This window comes from Diplotaxodon limnothrissa, linkage group LG4, assembly GCF_057381915.1.
Source record: "Diplotaxodon limnothrissa isolate DT_005_m linkage group LG4, D_limnothrissa_male_GT1.1, whole genome shotgun sequence".
Taxonomy (NCBI): Eukaryota; Metazoa; Chordata; class Actinopteri; order Cichliformes; family Cichlidae; genus Diplotaxodon; species Diplotaxodon limnothrissa.
Genome location: NC_140599.1, coordinates 12,552,665 through 12,574,528, shown reverse-complemented (window position 1 = coordinate 12,574,528; position 21,864 = coordinate 12,552,665). Strand labels below are relative to the sequence as shown.

The following is a 21,864-nucleotide window of genomic DNA, read 5'->3' as shown; positions in this document are numbered from 1 at the left end:
AGGCGGGGTGGGGGCTCAGTTATCATGAGTCAGCCCCTTTTTCTGCATGAGCTGAAGGAGGAAGGAGGGGGTGAAAGAGAGGCTCAGACAGAGAGAAATGGTCTCCCAACATCGGCTTTGCAGCAGGTCTAAAAAATGCGAACAGAGGACTTTATTAAAAAGTTTGCAGTCTCACATGTTACACAAAAGATACAGAGCAAATGCTAACAATATTTTTTTAATTTTCCGCTTTTATTACTCAAAAATATCTGTATAAACGGGAAAGAAATTGCCTCAAGATTCTCAACTGTCCGTGAACATTTTAACGAAAACAAAAAAAAGGTGGAAAAGAGTAACAAGAGGATCTCGCCATTATTGAAGCCCAAAATCAACACGAGAAGGCAAAAGTATCTGAAAGTGTGTTTGTGATTCTCTAAAAACGCACTTTCAGTGTGTTTTTCTTTATTTGAATTGATAAGGAGAGGCTAGCTCGCAGAGCTATCAAAACGGATGAAAACACTAGAATGAAAAACAATAATGCACAATAAAAGGAACGGAAAATAATAATCAGACGGGGGAAAACTTTACTGAAATACTGTAGTGAGGGTACATGAGTGTGTGTGCAGGGGCACACCGGGTCAAAGCAGGATTCACGCCATCGCGTTAGAAGCGTCTGTAGTAGCGGTGCGGTGGCCCGTAGTGCATCGGCATGTCCATCACATCCATGTTGTGCTGATGAAGGTTGAAGGGACCGGGGTTGTGGTGGTGATGGTGGTGGTTGTTGTTGTTGTTATTGTTCAAGGGTGGGAGGTGCTGCAGCGGGGGCACGTAGGGCGCCGGGCGAAGCCGCGGCATGATCACCTGGGGGTAGTGCGGCGGTGGCGCCGGTGGGTAGCGGGGACGCGGAGGGACGAAAAGGGGAGCTTGCACTGCCTGGGGCAGAGGAGCGGGCGGGGGGTTGGGTATGGGTGGGTTTTCTGCAGGTGGACCGACACGGGGCCGCTTGGTGTCTGCGACGGGCTCCGGTGGTGGGCCGACTCTCTTCCCTGAATTATCTGAGAGGAGAATGAAAATAAATAAAAGGATCGGTGAGGTGCACAGCAGGATCAAATGTTTCCCTCACGCCTATCCTTCACATAAACCACACACAGGAAACACTCATGCAACTGCTGCCAGCACGCCTGAATAAATAATAGTCAAAGGGATGAAGAGGAAACACCGGAGAGGAACAGTGTTGTCGTGGCAGTGCCACAGTTTCCTGCCAAAGAACATAATTCACTGCAAACTGAGCGATTAATAGCAGTTTGATGAGTGCCAACATTATTTAATATGTTATTATTATTAGGGGCTTTTTGCTGTTATTATATAGTGCAGTGAAGAAAAAAGTGGGGCGGAGAGACACAGCAAAACCGCTGCACTCAGCCTGACGGCGTATGAGTTAAAGCTCATCGTTTTCAGAGCATGTTTTTGTTACTGACCTGTGCACTTCTTATTCAGCTCCGCCTCCCCTTCCTTCTGGATCTCCTGAATGATTCGCTCGTCATCTTGCTGTAAAAACACAACACACAGAGAAGTTGACACATTTCCAAAAACGCTGTTGCCATTATTACTTGACCTTAAACGACTGAGCTGGTTCGTGTGTTAAACGGTCGTTAACCTGCAGGTCTGCATTATGTAGTTCCCTAAACCAAACTATTTCTAGTAGCTAGAGTTCGCTTTACTTCCTGCTCTGTGCTACAAGTGACCGAGGACATCAGAGGATGAGCTGGAGCTTCTCCAGCTCATTAACTGACTGGAAACTAAAGGCTGCCTGTTGGTTGCCAGTGATTCTGTAGCCAGGCCGCTGTGGGCAGCCACGGCCTCAGATGGTCAAGGTCAAAGTGCAGTGGGAAACGCAACAAGAATCAAGATCTGTGATTGTGAGAGTTTTGAGTTTTGAGCGCACCGTGGGGTCGGTCCAGAGGGAGCACTTGCGGCAGTGGCGGCAGGGAGCGCCGGGAGACCGGGCGTGCTGGCAGAAGTGGTTATAGCCGGTGATGGGCTCTCGGCAGAGGTAGCACATGAAGCTGCCGCAGCGGCACGACATCCGGTTGCAGCCCTCCGATTTGACCAGGCCCGTCCCACACTTGACGCACTTCCTCACCCGAGCTGCCGTCATGCGCTCCTCGCTGCAGCACAGAGAAAGTTTAGGAAAATGTGACGAAAGAGGATCGGTTTTGGGATTTTCATTGAGAGACACACACACACACACACACACACACACACACACACACACACACACACACACACACACACACACACACACACACACACACACACACACACACACACACACACACACACAGTATAACAGAGACATTTTCTGTGAATGAACAGATCCCCTGGATGCAGCAGAACAAACTCCTGCTACTATGATTCCCTTTTAGTTTTGTCCTGTTAGAATCATCAGACCTCGATCCTCTGATCTGTCTACCAGGCCGCTTCCCGTCTCCTTCAGCGCCTGGAAGTAAGACGATCTGCGACCGGCTCAAAACAGGAAGCACTGCAGGAAGCAGCCGGCCTCTCAGTTTCCTCAAATGTTGTCCGGGAAACTGAAGTGTTTACCCAGCATCCTCTCTGGTAGATGTTAAATCTAGCTCTCCTCACATGTTAAATCTGAGCACCCTGTACATTACTGATGAAGGATTCCTGTGACCCACTTACAAGCGCACCCTCATGCGGATCTCGTCTCTCTCCAGGACCTCATCGCAGGTCTTCCCAACATGCTGCTTCCACTGGACGTGGCACTTTCGACAGCTCTCCTAAACAGAAGAAGAAGAAAAAAAAGACAGGAAGGGGATGTTGAGAAAGAGGGTGCTGCTTCTGTGCTTTTCTCATCAAAAGTCAGGAGATGCATCCACCCATAGTTTTCCCATTAATGCTGAGCAGGCGGTGTAAGTGGGTATTACACTGCAGTCAGAGTGTCTCCCACACACACATACACACACACCGCTGCCTCTGCTCAGCATGCTGCTGGTGCTGCCACTGCAGGGACTCGGGGCTTGCACGGTTAGGTGTGGCTCTCTCTCTGCATGACTGCAGCGAGAGCGCTCGCCGCTGACTGCTCGGTTGCCTAGAAACAACGACTCCAGGCTCCAACCTTTCTCCGTCTCCTCAGCCAAAAGCGCTAGGTTAAAGGGATGTTGGGGAGTGGCGGGGTGCAGGCGGCTCAAGACTCCCACTCTTCCTAACCCTTAGCTAAGTGGTGTCACCATAAATATTTGAGCCCCTCATCTAATATTAAACAGTGTGACAGCTGATGCAGCAAAGCATGATCCACATCTCCACCGCTGCTGCTGCTGCACCTTCCCTCTGTGTCCTGTGACCTCCTCACACATCCTCCTTTCACTGGGGGATTTTTTTTGTTATCATGCATGTAAGTCAGAGCTGATTTCACAATATTCAGTGGGACAGCTCTGCATGAGTAAGGTCAGCCAGAGGGTGGTGGGGGAGAATCTATGGTTTTGGTTGGTGCTTGAGTGATGAGCGCTCCCTAAAAAAAGGCACAAGATCTGGATCTAGTTTAGTTGTTTCTTCAAAAAGAGAAAAAAAACATTCTGAATAAAACTGATATAGAGATGAAAAGCACGGATTCAAACCATATGGAGGTTTGGGGTTCATTATGTCAATTATTATAAAGACCCAGTGACCTAATGGATAAGGCAACAGCGTGCGGGGCTCAGGATTGTGGATTCAAATCCCATCTGGACTACATTTTGTCAATTTCCCAACTGTGGAACTAATAAAAGTGATATTAACTTATCTAACTGAGGAGCAAAGACATTAGAAACACTGTGTGACACTGATCTTGTAACTTGTGTTCTGCTAATAAGCTAATAAGTTGCCAATAAGTCTCCCCGACAGCAGTGGTCTCCCAAGAAGATAACTGCAAAACTGGAACATCTCCGGGACCCCGAGAAAGTGTTTAAGATGCTGACTCAACCTGACACAACCAAGTCAAGAAAAGCCCAATCATCCACACACACAAAATATGATGTCTCAGCCGTCACAAAAACATGTTAATCTGCAGGCCGGCTGATGTAATCATGCAGACGAGTGAAAGCTAAAGAGGAAAATACCCCTATAGTCTGTAGTTAGAGAATAACTGTTAGAGATTACAGAAGCGGAATAAACAGGAAAAGCTCAGGTGGAAGAAATATTCTGCTTAAACCTCAAAAGAAAAGAGCCAGAGTGAGCATTCCTGGACTCCAGTGTCACAAAACCCCCCAAATCAAAACAAGAAAACGCCAGCTCACACAAAGCCAGACCAGGGCGAGAACGACAGAACGATGAGAGATCGCCCCCTAGTGGTGACATCGAGGCCAAGGAACGAGGAGAGCAGAGCGAGCGCGCCTGTCCGAGACCTGTTTGACAAGACACTGAAAACCAGGAACACACCTGAGTTCTTATAGTGCAGCTAAAAATACAGCTGCTGATGTCACAGCCAAACCTCGAAGGGGGTGTGTCGTCCACGCCTTCACTTACACACAAACACACACACACACACACACACACACACACACAGGAAAGAAAAAGAAACGAAAAAAAAATTGAAGCAGGCTGAAATGTGACAGAGGTCACAGAGATAAACACACAGCAGCAGCACCACAAGTTTGTCTTTTTCACCCTCTCTGCATTCATTAATTCACACTCACTGCTCCTGCTATTTTTTCCCCAGCATGTTCCAGCTCGCCTTACTCCTTCATTCACTGCTCTCCTTTTCTGCATGCCACTCCCTAACAGCACCTCCTTCCTACTTTCATTCATATTTTGCGTCTCCTCTAAATCTTTTTCTTCTTCTCTTGCGGTGGACGCTACAGCAGCCCTTATAAGGATGTGCACAGCTTCTGATGGGCTTGTAAGGGGATGTGTGTGTCTGTCAGTGTGTGGCTTTTGCTGCAATCAAACTCGAGTGGCATTTCGAATGGCAGGAAGGAAGAGGTTAAACCTGACATGACAAGCCATAAGCTTGTTGCTTGCAAGCCCGTCACAGGACTTGCTCCTTTGAGAAAATTCATCTGATCTACAGGAACAGCAACACCAAGACTGCAGTGTACAGATTTGCACAGTGCTTCCACTTCCAGTGTCTCACATATCACATTCCTCAACAAGTAATCATGCACAGGCCGGGGACAAACCTGTGCAAATGTCCTCACAACCACATGTGGAATATGTTTGTGTAGGTCAGACAGAGCCAGGACAGATTGGGAGAAAGAAAAAAAAACTGAAGGAGAGGACAGAATCTGGGTCAAATTTGATGAGAACCACATTTGAAATGGACGAGGAAGTGTGACCGACCAGTCAGAAACCAGTATGAGGGGAGTGGACAGTGTGGCTAGCCAATGAGACGGCGGTGTGGAAGAAGGCGGGTGGGCTTACGGAAGTGTGTCAGTTACATAATGAGGCCCCGCCCTGCTTGAGCGGGCTGTGGGGTAGACTGTACAGTGTGTGTGTATGGGAATAAAAAACACACACACGTGAAAACAAGAGAGGAATTAACACCTCAATATCACCCGTCTCTTATTAAACACTGGTGATAGTACCAGCGTGTGTGATGGGGGTTTCCAGGTAACAACACACATCCCAATTCTAAGTGGAAGTGGAAGCAGCTTTTTGCGGCATACATAAGCAAACATAACAGAGCTTAAACGTGCTGGCTTTAAAAGCTGACTGAATTTGCACTGCAGACGAATCACTGAGCAAGGATCAGACCCAGAGTTATCTGGAGCATGTCTAACTTTTACATCTCTGGGTGTGTGTGTGAGCTTGTAATGAGGTGCAGCTGTGCAGTGATGCTGCAAGGCCAGCAACTGTAAGCCTATGGCTCCACCTACAGGCTGCTGGCAGGAATTGCATTGGATTTCTATTCTTCACTGCCTGAGGCGAAAATCTGCAACAAATGCAAGCATAATGCCGAGCCAAAAGGAGGCATCTGAGAGCCACGTGCTAATAGAGAAGCTATGGTAAAGACAAAACGCTACTGTGGAGCCACAAGTAAGAAGAACTAGTCCAGCTTGGGCCAAGTCAGCAGATGTAGGATTACAGAAGAGGTTTGCTATGGAGGAAAAACCCTGCTGGCACATGGAAAAGCTCAGGTGTAATTAAGAATCTGGTTAAAACCTCAGTTTTAGTTTCCTCCAAAGTTCCTATAAAATCTTTTAAAAAGGCCTCTGGGAAAGTTGATGCTGGAAACACCCTAAAATACCAAGGCAGCAGAAATGCTGAGGAGGATAACTCACATGACTCATTTCTTACTGTTTCAATGTGGTGTCTGCACTGCTTTGAGAGCCGTTTAAAGGGCAAACAAGTCTTACACTGATGTCTCACAGCCCTCTGAAACTAAAACAGGGTTTGCTCAAACACAAAGACAAAGTGCTGCTCTTGTATGAAAACAAATTAAAAAGTTAAGTATATCCCATTTTCAAAACAGAAAATGACAAAAGGGAAAAATATTTTACACTTTGGAAGAGACTTTTTAAATATGTGCTTACACCACAGGGACATGCTACACCATGAAACCAATTCACAACAACCTGTTTCACAAGTCTGAATATGAGAGCTACTGGCAGCTTCGGGCATTTAATAAAATATTTTTTCTCTTGACTTGTCTGAGTCCAGGTTCTGTGGGCAGCACTCTCAGCAGAGACACCCAGAGCACCCTCCTCTCCCAGCTCATCTAGGAGAGATTCAGTCTGTCCACTGTCCCTACTTCAGGGACTCCGCTCTTTAGGAGGTACCCAGAACACTTCACCTGTGAGGGGGTCCGGCATCCTAGTCAGATTTCCAAACAACCTCAACCTGCTACCTTTGCTGTGAATGACAGCTCTACCCAAACGCCTGCCTGCACTGCTCCCACTGTCCCTGATGACGAGCTCAGACTGCCTTCAGACGAAGCTAATTCCTGCTGCTTGTATTTGCGATCTCATTCGTTCATTCATTTGGTCATCCACTGTCACCAGAGCTTGTGACCACAGATCTGCTCAGTCACACAACAGTGCCTGTACAGATTGCGAGCTTTACAGTTTTACTAATGTTTATGTGCAATGCCGCCATCTTGGATTGTTAAATTGGGGCTGGTGGGGTTGCTTCAACTGGGAAGTCTGACTTGAAGGGCTGTTCAAGTCGAAAATTTCAATTGGGAACTTGGAAATTCTGACTTCAAACAGAACACACCAGAAGAACCATGTCCTCAGTCTTGGAGGTGCTAATTCGCCCCTCTCCACTTCACACTTGGCTGCAAACTGCCCCAGCACAAGCTGGAGGGGCTCGCCCGATGGAGCCAGAGAAACAACATGATCTGCAAAAAGCAGAGAGGTGATCCTGAGACCACCGAACTCGATACCATCGGCTGCACCTAGAAATGAAAACTTGTCTTTTCTTCTTGACCGTGTTTCTACAAGTCTCACAGACCTGATCTGTGCGGGCAAGATCCTGCAGTTTGCCTGCACTGTACAGACTGGCCTTCTGCCATGAAACTGGTTGAGCTCACCAGCTTTATAACCATGTTCTCCGTACATTGGCTACCAATTGGTTTGAAAGCGATTGCACTACTCCTGCTTCTCTTTCTTCTGCTTGGTCTTTTAGCCTTTTTCTGTCAACTACTTTGTTAGCTTGCAGGTTTGATCTGTGTTTTTCATCATGTACATGTGCGATGTTTTGTTGGCCAGATTAAAATCTTCAAACGGCCCAAATCTGGCCCACGGGCCTTCAGTTTGACATGAAAATTGGAAGAATGCGAGCTCATCGGTTAATGAAGGGTTTGACCTTATACCACTGTGCGAGGAGTCACACATTTTTCTTGTATGGCTACTGACATAACCCCCTCCCAACTTCTCTCCTACCTTTGAGGGAATGCAAAGATAGCAGAGGTGTGTGTGTGTTTGCTTCTCTTTACAGTTGTGAGCAGGAGTGAGTGCGAGACGTTTACAGAAGCAGAGCTCACAGAAAAACAGAGGAAAACGGAAGGGTTGTATTTATGTGGGGAAAGGAGCGTGAATGAGCCTGTGTGTGTTTCTGCCAAATAATGAAGGTTTTTTTTTTGGCCTGGAATTTGTGCAACAACTCCGGCAGACAAAGAGCATCGCCTCCCCCTGCATTCCTCAGACAGAGGGAGGAGGCCCCGAGATAAACAGAGAGGGAGCCAGAGGTGGCGACCTCGCCACATGGAACGGTTCATCATTTCCAAAAGCTGCTCATCAATCTCTCCTCTGCCTCTCTCTCTTATGCATGTCGGGCTTCGTGTCCAGGCTGCACGGAGATGATTTATAGGTAGACACCATTTTGCTGTCACGACGCTCTGAATTATTCACGATTCAGTCGTCCACTCTTGGTTTGAAAATTTAGATTAGATCTTCTGTGCTGTAAGTACTCTTACCCAGGGTCACATCAGAAGATGTGCAGATGAGTGTCGACCTACTTTGGTGTACACTTCTTTGCGAGAGTGTTGAATTTACTTTATAAACAGAGAGAGAGCAGAAGAGCAGAACTCACCTTGCGGCACCGAGGGTTGGGACAGCTAAACAGAGACATGTCTTTGTCCAGCAACGCTGGGAAGTTGCAAAACGGACACCTGGAAGAGATCAGAGAGGAAAAATGAGCTAGACAAAGCAGCCAGATCTTCAACATCCCACATTAGGAGAGACAAAGTGCTAATCATAAATAGGTTAGGCTGCAGCTAGCTATTATCAATCTGCGGACCATTTTCTCACGGCAATTTCTCTAAGCCCCCCTTCCTTTCGTTCTGTAAAAGTGAAGATGAACCATACTGAACATGAATCTCAGCTGACTGGCTTTTGCATTACAGCTGAAATATTTTCTACCGTTTCTGTTTGCATCACCTGATTTGAATTTCCACCCACCCATGTTGTCGTGTAGACTTTGAATCTACTCCTGATGCTTTGTGTTTGCTTTGAACACATGATTAGCCCATGAGCCCAAGTTCTAGCCAATATTTTAAAAGTTTGATTTTTTAAATGAAAATTTTACATTTTCAATAAAGGCTGGAGGCCACTTCTGCAAAATGACAGGGGGCTCAGCAGCCAGTTATTAACCCTTTAAGACCTACCATAGAACCAAGTCCGCCAGAGCTTATATTATATTTTTACATGCTGTGGAGCCATTTTTGGGAGCATTTCAAGTTGCTATAGATCAATACAACCATTATAGCCCAAACTTTAATAATATGTCTGCATTAGGTGCATAGTAATTACATAAATTGCAAAAAAGTGCAATAAACTACAAAAAAATTGAAAATCGTTTTTGTTTTTTTAACATATATTTCTAGTTAGAGAAATTTAAGAGGCTTATCCCTCAAAACTGTAAATACAAAAAAGTTGCACAAACTAGTTTCCCACCACAGGAAATTTATTTTAAGTGTCTTCATAGTTTTATTTTTGAAATACACCAATTTTTATATACTGCAGGAAAAACGAAAATAAATATTATAGTGCAAATTTGCAAAATAACAGCATATGCATCAAAATAAACTATTTCCAGCAGTGCAATATGAGTCCTAAGCATCCCAAAAACGACACAGAAAGTCATGAAGTCAAACATAACTTTTAAAAACACAAGTATAAGCTCTCGAGGCCACGATGGTAAAAAAAACTACATTTCCGCAAAATGACGTCACTTCCGGTTTCGGGCAGGTCATGCGGTCATGTGATAGTTCGCGCTGATGGACGTAGGAAGTTTTACAAACAGCTGATCGAATCGGCGAAGCGTGTTTCTGGAATATCATGTTTTTGTTGCTGCAAGTGATTTTTATGCAGTTTTTGCAAAGCTATATGTGGAAGGAAACTGTGACCTAGGACAAGCTGGTGGCATAAGATGTAAGTACAACTCCTCCAGTTTCATATGCAAAAAAAATGATTGCGCTAGCTTACGTGGTTGCAGAGCTACCGGGATTTAAAAATAGTTACGCAAAACAGAGCGTGCCCGCTCCGATCGGCTGTAAAGGGTTAAAAAAATAACTGATTATCATTTATCATGATTGAATTTCATTCAGTTATATTTTCATAGCACTGAATCACAACAGTTGCCTCGAGGCGCTTGGTAAGACCCTGCAATAGGACAGAGAAAACCCCAACGAAACAAATCAAACGACCCCCTCAAAGCAAGCACTTGGCGACAGTGAGAAGGAAAAACTCCCTTTTAACAGGAAGAAACCTCCGGCAGGACGAGGCTCAGGGACGGGTGGCCGTCTGCCAGTTGGGGCAAGGAGAAGGAGACAGGACAAAAGACAGACAGAGAGCCAGAGATTAGTAATAACTGATGACTGCATGCAGAGGTGTGTATAAACAGAGTGAGTGTGAAAAAAGGTGAGTGAAGAACACACACTTGCAGTGCATCATGGGAAGCAGCCTAGGCTTATTGCAGCATGGTCACCAGGGTCACCTGAAGCCCTAACTACAAGCTTTATCTAAAAGGAAAGTCTTAAGCCTAATCTTAAAAGTAGAGAGGTTGAATCCAAACTGGGAGCTGGTTTCACAGAAGAGGGGCCTGAAAGTTGAAGGCTCTGCCTCCCATTTTATTTTCAAATATCCTAGAAACCACAAGTAAACCAGCGGTCTGAGAGCGCTCTGTTGAGGTGGAATGGTACTGTGACGTCTTTAAGATAAGACAGGGTCTAATTATTCAAGGCCATAATTCTATCCATCTGTAAACATTGCTGGAATCTCTTTATTCAATTTTATTAAGTCAATTAAAAATCTGTTTGTGGACAAACTGGCACCTCGAGTTATCAGTTACTTTATTATACCTATAAATCTGGGAGCAAAGAAAAGCAGAATCCAGCTACAGAGCTACCCCCACACACACTTACCTCACTAACTCATCTGCACAGGTGGCAGCAACCGCCTCCTCCGCCTGCCTCTCGTAATATTTACACAGTATATTCTCTGGTAGGACCTTCTCCAGCTCACACACAGGGTAGGAGCACGGGCAGCCCCCCTCCATGCAGCTCAGGTCCGACTACAAGAAGAGGACGGAGCGCGACTTCATTACAGAGCAGAGACGCTGCACGTTCACAGCCACCTCCAGTTTAACTGACCATTATTATGACACATTATTAGGTACAACAGTGCGCTCAGATGAGGCGGATGAAAAACACGACAACCTTTTATGCAATACAGGATACACCAGTACCAGCAACAAGGCACCTAATAAATGGGAAAGTCTTTATTTTCACAATAATACATGGACAACAAACATTGATGATATGCGAAATCTGTGCCCCAGCTCATATTCAATCTTGACATTTATTTGACAGCTCATCACTCAAAGAGGTGTGTATTATTATGGGATTAGTCAATTATAGTTGCCAAGCAACATTACCAGTTAAGTCGTATTGAAAACAGAAAATGTCTGCGTGTACCTTCCCAGAGCCGAACACCGCCTCCTGAGCGTATTTGACCAGGCACTCTTTACAGAACAGGTGACCGTCCGAACACTGCGTCATCTTCTCAAAAGCAAACTCCCCAAAACAGCAGCCACACTCTATCAGCTGACCATCCTGGAAAAACAATCGGAACACATCATAAGTCAAAAACCTCACATTATGCAGAAAATCCTGACAATATCTAAAATGAACCTCGAATGAAACCAGCACATTCTGCAAGCTAACAAGTTTTATACTGGATTTATTATGATTATTTCTGAAATAGAGAATATGAGGCAAAAACAGACATCGTAGAATTCTAAAAAGCTTAAATTTCAGTATTTTGTACCACAAAAGACCACATTTATTCTTCAACACAATCTGAGCTCTCTTAGGCAGCTTTCTTGTCATTTCTTTAAGTCATCTTCAGGAATAGTTCTCCAGGTTTCTTTAAGGACATTCAAAGCTCTTCTTTGGATGCTGACTGCCTTTTGTTTCAATCCATGACTGATACTTTCCATTGTGTGGTTTTATATCTAGGTTTATTTAACTGCATTGCTGGTGTGTTTGGGATCACTGTCATGCTGAAAGGTTAACTGTTTCAGGTTAGATACTGAGTAAGATCCTCAATAGCTTCTCAACAGCCACCCTTCCACAAAGACCATTTCTGATGATCCTTCAGTGGATTAGTTGGATCTCTCAGGTCCTGTGTCAGATCCTTGCTTATGTCTTCAGGACACGACTTTCAGACACTGAAATCTGCTGTAGATACTTCTTTAGACCTACCACTTCTTCTTTCATCCTCCACTTCTCCAGTTTCCGCACTGCTGACCAAGCCAAGCTAGACAAGCTTTCAGGTAATACTTTGGGAATCATGTTATATTCAATTTTATGCCTGTCAAACTGTGTTGTAGGTATTTAGCATTTTTAGCAGATTCAGCGAAAGAAATGGGAACAAATAAGTTTTTTGTGACAGGCTGCTGGTAAAAAATTGGCTAAAGATACAATATAAAACTGGTTCTAAGCAAAGTTATCTGTTATGTGTAGGCACAGCACTGGTGTCACAGAAGCTGCCTTATTATCATTATCATTATTATTAATACTATTATTATTGTTGTTTAAAAGCTTGATTGAAATGAGTGAAAAGGCAGCCAAATATCCAAAGAAAAAATGTAAGAGCTTTTTAAAGCCGCAAAACCACGTTAATTAAAAAAAACAAAAACAAACGTCTGGCTCCTTGGCAACACTATAAAAAGAAATGAGGGGTGTCTCAAGACTTATTCACAGCACAGTGTTATCTGGAAACATCACTGAAAAGCCACTTTAGACTGAATCAACAGATAGAGTCCTATAGATGAATCCTACCTTTTTATACTCATCTTCATTGACCTGAAGAGCAAGGAGGAAGTCCTCATGCTGGGGGGGGGGGGGGGGAGAGAGAGAGAGAGAGAGAGAGAGCGAGCGGGGCAGTCGATTAATTGGTGAAGATCGGGCGCACGAGGTAAGCTGTAAGTCAACATTGCAGAGAGTGACCTGAAAACAGAGAGTCCCTGGGACTGAACCGGCTCCGCTGCTGGGTGTATGATGCCATGGGTGTATGCTAATTTAGCTACTGACTGTGCCTAAGTTTGACTAACATATTCACCCTACTAAGTGCTTGAAATCTAAATGACTGAACATTAGCCTCAGAAACCTCTGTATTCCATGTTATGCAGCACATCACAAGGTTATCAACAGTTGCGAAGCAGCTCTATGCAACATATCCAATCATTATAATTGTTCTATTCGCTGAAGCAAGGCGCCTTTAATATACTGAGCAGCACCACATTATTCCCTGGTCTTCGAACAAATGCAGCTTCTAACAGTGGAGTTGTCCAATTAGTAACTTAAATCTTCAAGCGGCAGATAAATACAACCGCCTGTGCAAGGCAAGAAATTATCATCATGAAGCTGACTGCACAATATGAAGCTCCAGACTAGTTCCTATATGCTTCAGTTTCACTATGCAGTTCTATCACCTGCTAAATGGTTAATGGCACAAACAAAATAGGGAGAGGATAGCTACTGGTGGCAACCACAGACAGGGGAAATAGCAGACAGTGGAAACTCTACTCAGCAAAAAAAATAAAAAAATAAATAAAAGGCCTGGTAAACAGAAGCAAAGAAGGTGAAAGAGACCTAATAAAAACAAGAAGGAGCTTTGGATACTGGATGGAGAGACCTCCAGGACATGAGAGGGATTTAAAGCAACATAATTAGCCCCATATACCCGACTGCTTTAAAAGCCAAAGCTATCCAGTCTTTGAGACAATGGTGCAGGGTGGGGAAGGGTACAGTGGGAAAAGCTAGAAAGAGTGCTTGCTATACAAATGAGTTACTGCATTAGAAAGCTACTGTTTAGATAAGTGAAGTATATCATTATCTGTTAAAAAATGAAGGCTTATAGAGTTCAGGGTTTTCTTGCACAGAGGAATTCTTGGTGCAGAAAACAAAGAGGTTTTTACACAGCCATAAACACCCCCGTAAGGAATGTAAGGTAACACAGACTTGCTGCCTTTATACTCCATGAACCAATTATGGTTGTTGTGCTCAGTTCACTCCGCCACCCCCCACATAGGGCCATTCTGGGCTATAAAAATCGTGATAAATGCAACACTGAAGGAAAACAGAGTGCCCGAGTGAGTGTATTTGTGTGTGTACCTCTGCCCATTCCTTTGCCTTCTGCTGATAGAACGAAAGCTCCTTCTGCACAGATGCCTCCAGACTGCTGTATGTCCTACAGTACCGACGGTCATTCTCCAAGAAGTACATCCTCTTGTCAAACTTAACCGAACCTGGCGGACAAGGAAGAAACCAGTTACTGAGAGTTTCCAGTGGCTTGTGAAAGCAATTTCTGAATGTGCAAAAGAGCAATAAGTAAAAGATGCAAAAACAGGTGCATGCTAAAAGTTTTCTCACCGTACTCAAAGTGGAAATCGACGTAGCAGCGTTCCGAGGTCCTGCTCCGTCGTTTCTTTCCCGACGGGTCCCCTGACTCTTGCCACTTCTTCAGAGCTTCACATAAGGCCTGGGAGGAAGAGCGAGGGAGAGTTGAAAGGTACGACAGCAAAGAAGACAGAGGAGGCATGGTGTGCTCTCAGATGGGACTTTAGGTACCTTGCGTGTGATTGCATAGTGTCCCTTCAGGGCGTTGAGAGCCCATTTAATGTCCTGACAGCTGAGCATCCTGAAATCTGCCATGAGCAAGTCAGCGGCCTGCATCACAACTTCAGGTCCCACTGCGCCCAGCTTGCCATAATCAAACAAGTCCTCGGTCACCTGAAAGACCGCAAACATGAAAACAGAAACACACATTAATATACGATTCACAGATTATATGAAGCTGTAGTCAGTGATCGGCTTGAGTGGAAAGGTAAAATAAATAAATATCGGTAAACCTCCAGCACTTAAAAGTCAATTCAACGATGAAAAATTGCAGTGTTTACTTGAACTAACAGCTACACCCTGACACAGGCAGTCATAGCTAATAGCTGTCTGCTAGGCCTCACCTCCACCTATTTGTATCACTGATGTGAACCTATTCCCTACATTTACATCGGAGGAGACGTCTGGGACATTTTTATTATAATAATCTCAAAAATAAAAAGGCCTACTCTGAGATACATCCATAAGGATAGTCCCTCAGTTTTGCTTCTATTACTTCTGAAGTCCACGAATTGGTAGATATTAGGGTCTGATTGTTGCAGTTAGCTAATAACTTAGCACTCAACCCTTTGGTCTTAATATAATCACTTCTGACATCAAAATACCCCCAAAGAACATAGACAGTCTATATTTACATACAGCATGATTTATTTCTTTTAATTTGGTTACTAGACGGAGCCTCAGCACATCCATTCCATCATTCTACATCAACACTCTTTAACCACATTATAGACATAATCTGATACCAGAAATAGTTCCATTAGAAACTATAATGGTCTGCTCAGCTTGAATTCATGTAACGAGGAACCACGTCTCCGTTATTAATTTGTATCTACACTTTACATAACTGTCCTAAAAGGGCTTTTAAACCCTGACCCACACTGCGAGATCCTAGCTTACGTTGCACTTTTTACTGATTGAAATTCTACTGTTTGCACATTAACACCATTTACACACATTTTCTGTGCATCTAACACGCACACACAAAGACACCTGCCTCATTTTGGGTGCCACCAGACTCTAGTAGGATGCTGGTGGGAGCTGATGTGGCCGCTGCCGTGTCTTTCCTCGGATAATCTTGAGTCTCCAACAGCAGGTTACAGATACTGGGAACAGAGCAGAGGGAAGGGGGGCTGCATGTGTACAAGCTCTCACAAACATTCACACAGTTACAACTGCGCACAGTTGGCAATCATTTCATATGTGACCACCTACACCTGTCTTTATGACGCTGTGTAACATACAAGCTAAAACAGAATGCAATAATTTGCAAATCCTTTCAAAGGATAAAGGTACTACCAGAGAGTTAGAGACTGTATTGCTGACAAATATCAAGAAAACTGAGAAAAATTGTTATACTATCAGTCCAGAGGCCAAAAACTCTTGACCCCGGGCTCTTTGAAGACAGACTGAGGAAAAGGGGAAAACTGCCCTGTGATCAGACCAATCAGTAACTATCTTTACAGTGTACTCTGCACTAAAGCAAAGAGTTTAAATCAGCTTTTTTAAATCAGTGTACAGATCAAGACCCAAGAGCCGTGACGATACAGACGTACATATATGAAGGCATCACTAATACTGGAGAAGGTTCTGCTTATTTTAGCTAGATAATGGGAAACCACATGTTGCACAAAAATGATATATTATACATGTAACCACTTGAAATTGCAGCTTAGTATCCAAAAACTTGCAAATTGCTGATAAAAGAAGAAATGACACAAAAGAGAGGCAGATTTGACCTTGTCCCATCTTTTTCTGAATGTGTTCTTGGCATAAATTCCAAATAAACTTGTGTATTTAAAGGAAATACAATTTCTCAGTTTCATCATTTCTTTTTTCATTTGAACTATTTTGAATTAATCACAGACTTTATATGACTTGCAAATCACTGCATTCTGTTTTAAAATTCACATGTGGCACATTGCTTCGAACATGGTTACCCAACAAGATATAGGTATCTATTTTAAAGCTCTACGTTAAGGTTAAATTAGATAAGATGATTCTTACACATTCAAGTCTTTCACATTATTCTTTTGGATCAGTTCTGCTACATAGGTTTCTTGGACGTCGGGGAGTAGATCCAACTGTAGAGGATATTCAAAAAGTTGAGGAGAGCATGGCCGGAAAGAAGAATGGGGTTGGAACGGATGAAATGCGAGACAACACAGCACAATTACACTCATTTAACTTTATAACAGATAAAAGAGATGCAAACAATTTTCGTAATGAGATACTCACAACACCATTGATAAGGGCTCTAACGTGAGGCTGGTGCTCTGGTCTCTCCTGTTGTGCGGAGGGTCCAGGCCTTGCATCCTCTATCTGGGGAATGTCCTCTGGTGCTGGAGGCACTGCGACCAGATTAAGTCTTTCGGGGTTCTGACCCAGAATAAGTCGTGCTTCTTCTCTGTTGTGTGGGACTGAAGCTGCGGGAGCGGGAGGAGCTGGAGGAGCAGGAGGAGGGTTAGAGTTCACACCAGGTACCCTAATGTTAAGTCTGTTGGCTGGCTGAAGCAGACCCGAGGGACCAGCCTGAGCTGGAGGGTTTGGAAGGGCATTTTTGGGTGCCTGGCTCCCCAGGATGATCCGGTGACCTGCTTCTGGAGGACCCAGTCTCTCTGGGGCTGCAGCTATTAGAACTGCAGGGGGCATCCCTGGTATAACCTGAGGGGGTTGAGGAGGCTGGGCCGCAGCCTGGGCAGGGGCCTGAGCCAAGGGCTGCGGCTCAATCTGAATGAGATTGCCCCGCATTCGAGTGACTGGCACAGGCTGCAGCAGACCCTGGGGCTGGGTTATTAGAGCCGAAGCTTGATTTGGCTGTGGGGGAAGAACAACTAGCTTCACCTCCTTCAACTGGATGAGGTGGGGCTGCACTGGCACTGTTCCACCAGACTGGAACAGTGAAGTACTAGGTTGAGGGTGCGTCCGTATACGAGATGGAGGATGTGCAGACGAAGTACTGGCCTGAGGATTGTCTTGCGTAAGGCTACTCGTGCTAGCCTTTACTTGAGTCTTTGTAGAAGAACTTGAAGCAGTCACTGCAGCAGCACTAATATAGTGTGTGGCACTGGCAGAGGAGTTCGCGTGATGCTCCAACCGTAACTGTGCTGAGGAGCCAGGTTGTGGATGCGCGAGTCCAGATGTGCTAGGCTGAGGCTGGACAAGCACTTGTTCAGGTACTTGTGCAGGTATTCTGGATGAGATGGTGTTGGCCTTGGCATTTGTGGAGGTAGATGGGGTGTGGACAGAAGAAATTGCATGGAGCTCCCCACTTGTGTCTGCTGATGTACCGTTGTGCTGCTGTGAGTTTATGGTCGGTTTTGGCTGGGAGAGTGATGAAGGGCCGAGATCCAGCAGTGTGTTTCCAGATGTGCTCGAGTGCGCCGGAAACTGTACTTTAATGGCTGCTTGGGGAGACGTGGTTCCCTTGGCATCTCTGGAGGTAGAGGGGGCACAGGCAGGGACTGGGTCCAGTGTGGAAACCCCAGAAGATGCGCTACTTTGACTTACAACTTTAATTGGGTTGTGCGAGGCCCCGCTCCATTTCGCCGCTGGGCGGATCACGTGTCTGCGCGCAGGCATTAGCGGCTGAAGAGAGCAGAAAGAATCCCAGAAAAATGTATTCAAACATATATAAATAAGTCTCAAGTGACATACACGAAGAAAGGTTCAAGAATAATCTGCATCAGTTACCTCCAGTATGCTGACATCGTCGTCATCTGCATCGTCCGGGACCAAAACGGGACTGCTCGGTACAAGAGTCACAGGCTCTTCATCCGAGTCATCAGAAATAGTGATGAGCTCTCTCAAATGAGAGCGCGAGCCTGCACAGACACACGCACAGTGGAGTTATTAAACGATGCATTTACAGGGGATGTAAAAAGGGACATTCACTGCATCGTGTAGAAATTTAAGACAAAGGAGATGAGCGATTGCAACATGAGCCAATGCTGAATTTCTTTGCAGAAACCGTTAGTTCATCAGACAACTAGCTGAGGTGCTGAAAATAATCTGCACTTTTGCACTTCCTCCTAAAAAGTACAAAACATGAGGTTTATATGCGTGTGTGCAACAGGTCAAATACACGAAAGTGGCTGGACCTCTCAGAGCATAAGCAGAACATTTACATCTTAAAACGTGAAGCTCTGCAAGGCAAGATATTCGAGCACATTTTGATAATTGTTTTTAGGTTTTTATTAACATACTGTTACTAACCTGAAGTTTATAAAGGTGCTGACGGGTTTATTAGACCAGCAAATTATTTTTTTATGTAGTTATGGAGCATCTGTTGCACTTTTTACACTGTTACAACAAATGCATGTACTATGCATGTCTGTGACTTCTCTCTGTGTACTCCAGCTTCCTCCCACAGAGCAAAACATGCTTGGTGTAGCAAGGCTGACTTACAATTCTAAATTGACCATAAAGCTTGATTTAGACTTCTGGTTGAGATTTATGGAAGGAGTTGAATTGGAGTGTTAGTGTGAATGGTTGTCTGCCTCTATGTGTTAGCTCTGCAACAGACTGGTGACCATTCCAGGGTCTACCTTGCCACAGATGCGAAAGGCTCTAGCCCTTTCCTTGGCCCTAACTTGGACAAGTGGAAGCAAGCAAATGGATAGATGCATAAAAACAATAATCATATATCCTGGAGACAGACAATTGTGTCTACATGCATGCCGGTGCGGATGTGAAGTCTCACCTTGGCTGCGGTGAACGTTGAAGCTTGCCAGGTGAATGACCTCATCATCGCTGCCTCCATCTGCCATTGTGAAACTACACTTAGCAGCTCCCTGAATCAGCCCACATACACAATCACTGCTCAATCAGTAACATCTACACCCACACACACAGACACACACATACAGAGAGTTATGTTTCCATCAGAGGACATTACATACACACGCATTACTTTCCTGGAGATTTACCATAACCATAATCACTGCCTTTTAAACCCTTACCACAAACAAACTCTTGAAACGAAAATAGATTCGTGTTATGGGAACTTGTTTTATTTTATTTTTCTCGTAAAAAGGAGGCAAGTCCCTTCAATGTGACTTTTTATAACCATTAATTTCTATCGTTAGAATGTCTATGTATGACACGCGCACAACAACACTATCACCCTGCTGGTATTCCCCTGGAATCCAGCAAATGGTTTCAGTTTAACATCTGTCACATTTACAGAAAACGAGGAGAGCTGGACTCCACCCTGAGAACACAACTAATCTAATCGCACAGACTACTAAAGACTCAGGAGCACGTTAGTGACTCCCCCAAACACGTTACTAGAGAGAACTCAACAAAGACGGAAGCTCCACGGGGAAACAGAATGCGGAGTTGGGCTCATTTAAATCACCACCGACGAATAACATTAGCGCTACCACTGATGTGTTCGCCGGCACAGTCGTGTAAACAAATATGTGCTAACGACCTGTATCGGCTTTACTTGCGGGCGCAGCTCTGATCGTCCTCGATCTGATCAAAGGTGGCACAAATCTTGTGTTGTTAAAACAGGACACGCTAACCCAGCGAGAAGCTGCCTGTACACGTCCCCCGCACTTGCACCGCTTTCCCCGCCGTGACATTAGGTTTAACATGGCCCTTTTAGCATCAAGTTTAAGGCGGTGTTTGAAAACAAGCATCCCATCATGGCTATCGATCATTTCCGCTGACACAAACAGAACAAACTGCTCTTAGCCAAGCTAGCATTCGTTAGCTTGGCTGGCTAGCTAGCCAGACTAGTTAGCTGACTTGTGCGAGGCTTCCTGTCCACAGAACCGCTTCAAACAGTCCCCACACGGCTCGAAGTCACAACACGAGAATATCTATGTAGAAAAGTACTATACCGCAGCTCCGTCTTGGTTCATGAGTACAATACGTCTTCTTGGTCAAGTGACAAACCGTGAATAACGAAACAAACTGCCAAAACAAGAAGAGCAGAGACGTCACGACGTTAAAAACACCCAGTCACCACGTTCAGAAGGCCCGTGGGAAATGTAGTCCCACCCACACTTGCCTGATTCTTCACCAAGCGTTAAGTCCAAGATACAAACGTATCATTCTGTCGCGAAATACAGGTTATCTACTGCGTGAGGTATTGTATTTATATGTAGGGCTCCTTAAACAAGAAGCAGAAAAACTTTGAACTATTAGCTCTCTCTCCCTTTTAGTTAGGATTAAAGAAAACCATACTCAAACAACAGATCAAAATAATATACTTAAAATGACTTTGAATATGAAAATCATATGTAACTATCAAATCTGTATGTTTAAATGCTCTGTAACGCTATAACCTATTTACAGGAAACCAGCTATGCTTTTCACGTTTTCCTAACATTTATAGGATTCTATTGCAATGATGAATTAAATAATCATAAATAAACAGTTCAGTGTCTGTCCAAGTTATCCCACAGACTGCACTAAATACTCTGTTTCAGATGACTGACTCAGCCACTGAAGAATCTCCAATTTCTTTGCCTCTTGGGTTATTTTTTACAGTTTGCTTTGGGTCATTATCCATTTGCAACGTGAAGCTCTGTCTTGCAGGATTTAGCTGAATCTGAGCAGACAGTACAGCCCTATACACTTCACAATTCATCCTGCTGCTTCTATCAGCAGTCACATCATCAATAAACACTGTATGGCAGCCATACCTCCACCATGTTTGACAGATGATGTGGTATGTTTCAGATCATGAGCCGTTTCTTTTCATCTCCAGACTTTTCTCATCATTCTGGTAAAAGTTCATCTGAGTTTCATCTGTCCATAGAACTTATTTTGTTATTTTACAGAGATGCAAAGGCTCTTTTAGATGTTTTCTTGCAAAGTCTAATCTGGCCTTATTCATGAATAACAGTTTGCACCTTGTTTTGAAATTTCATTCATGAAGGTGTTTCTTGATTGTAGACTTTGATAATGATATGCCTACCTCTTCCAGGGTGTCTCAGGTTTGTTACATGTCGAGAGCACCCTGGAAGAGGTAATCTGCTTTTCTTAACCTTGGGAGTTACCTACTGAGTTGTTGAGCAGGTCAGGACATTCTGTCTTTTACAAATGAACCAGATTGTTGATTTGCGCTCTCTCTCTGCGGTTTTATTTTTGCAGTCTAATGAAGGTCTCCTTAATTTGCATCAACATTTGTTTGGCTCTCATTTTGAAAAATCCAGTAAACAGCTACAAAATCCAACACTTGGAATCAACTCCTGATACTTTCTGTGCTTCGGCTGTTATGGAATACCATGGGAACAGGCCTCACCAGACTG

General features: G+C 44.4%; 1 protein-coding gene across 1 annotated transcript; it reads right to left on the bottom strand.

The window, feature by feature from the left end:
• Positions 1 to 504: 504 nt before the first annotated feature.
• rnf216 (ring finger protein 216) lies at positions 505 to 20,516 on the bottom strand. The gene is made up of 17 exons (XM_085351472.1): positions 20,449 to 20,516; positions 19,302 to 19,435; positions 18,293 to 18,423; positions 16,838 to 18,187; positions 16,607 to 16,683; positions 15,597 to 15,705; positions 14,552 to 14,713; positions 14,354 to 14,462; positions 14,096 to 14,229; positions 12,761 to 12,811; positions 11,393 to 11,530; positions 10,841 to 10,989; positions 8,509 to 8,587; positions 2,683 to 2,780; positions 1,925 to 2,147; positions 1,458 to 1,527; positions 505 to 1,034 (listed from the first exon to the last, which is right to left on the bottom strand). The coding sequence occupies exons 2-17, from the start codon at positions 19,366 to 19,368 to the stop codon at positions 643 to 645; spliced, it is 3,339 nt and encodes a 1,112-aa protein (XP_085207598.1). The 5' UTR covers positions 19,369 to 19,435; positions 20,449 to 20,516; the 3' UTR covers positions 505 to 642.
• Between the last annotated feature and the right edge of the window lie 1,348 nt (positions 20,517 to 21,864).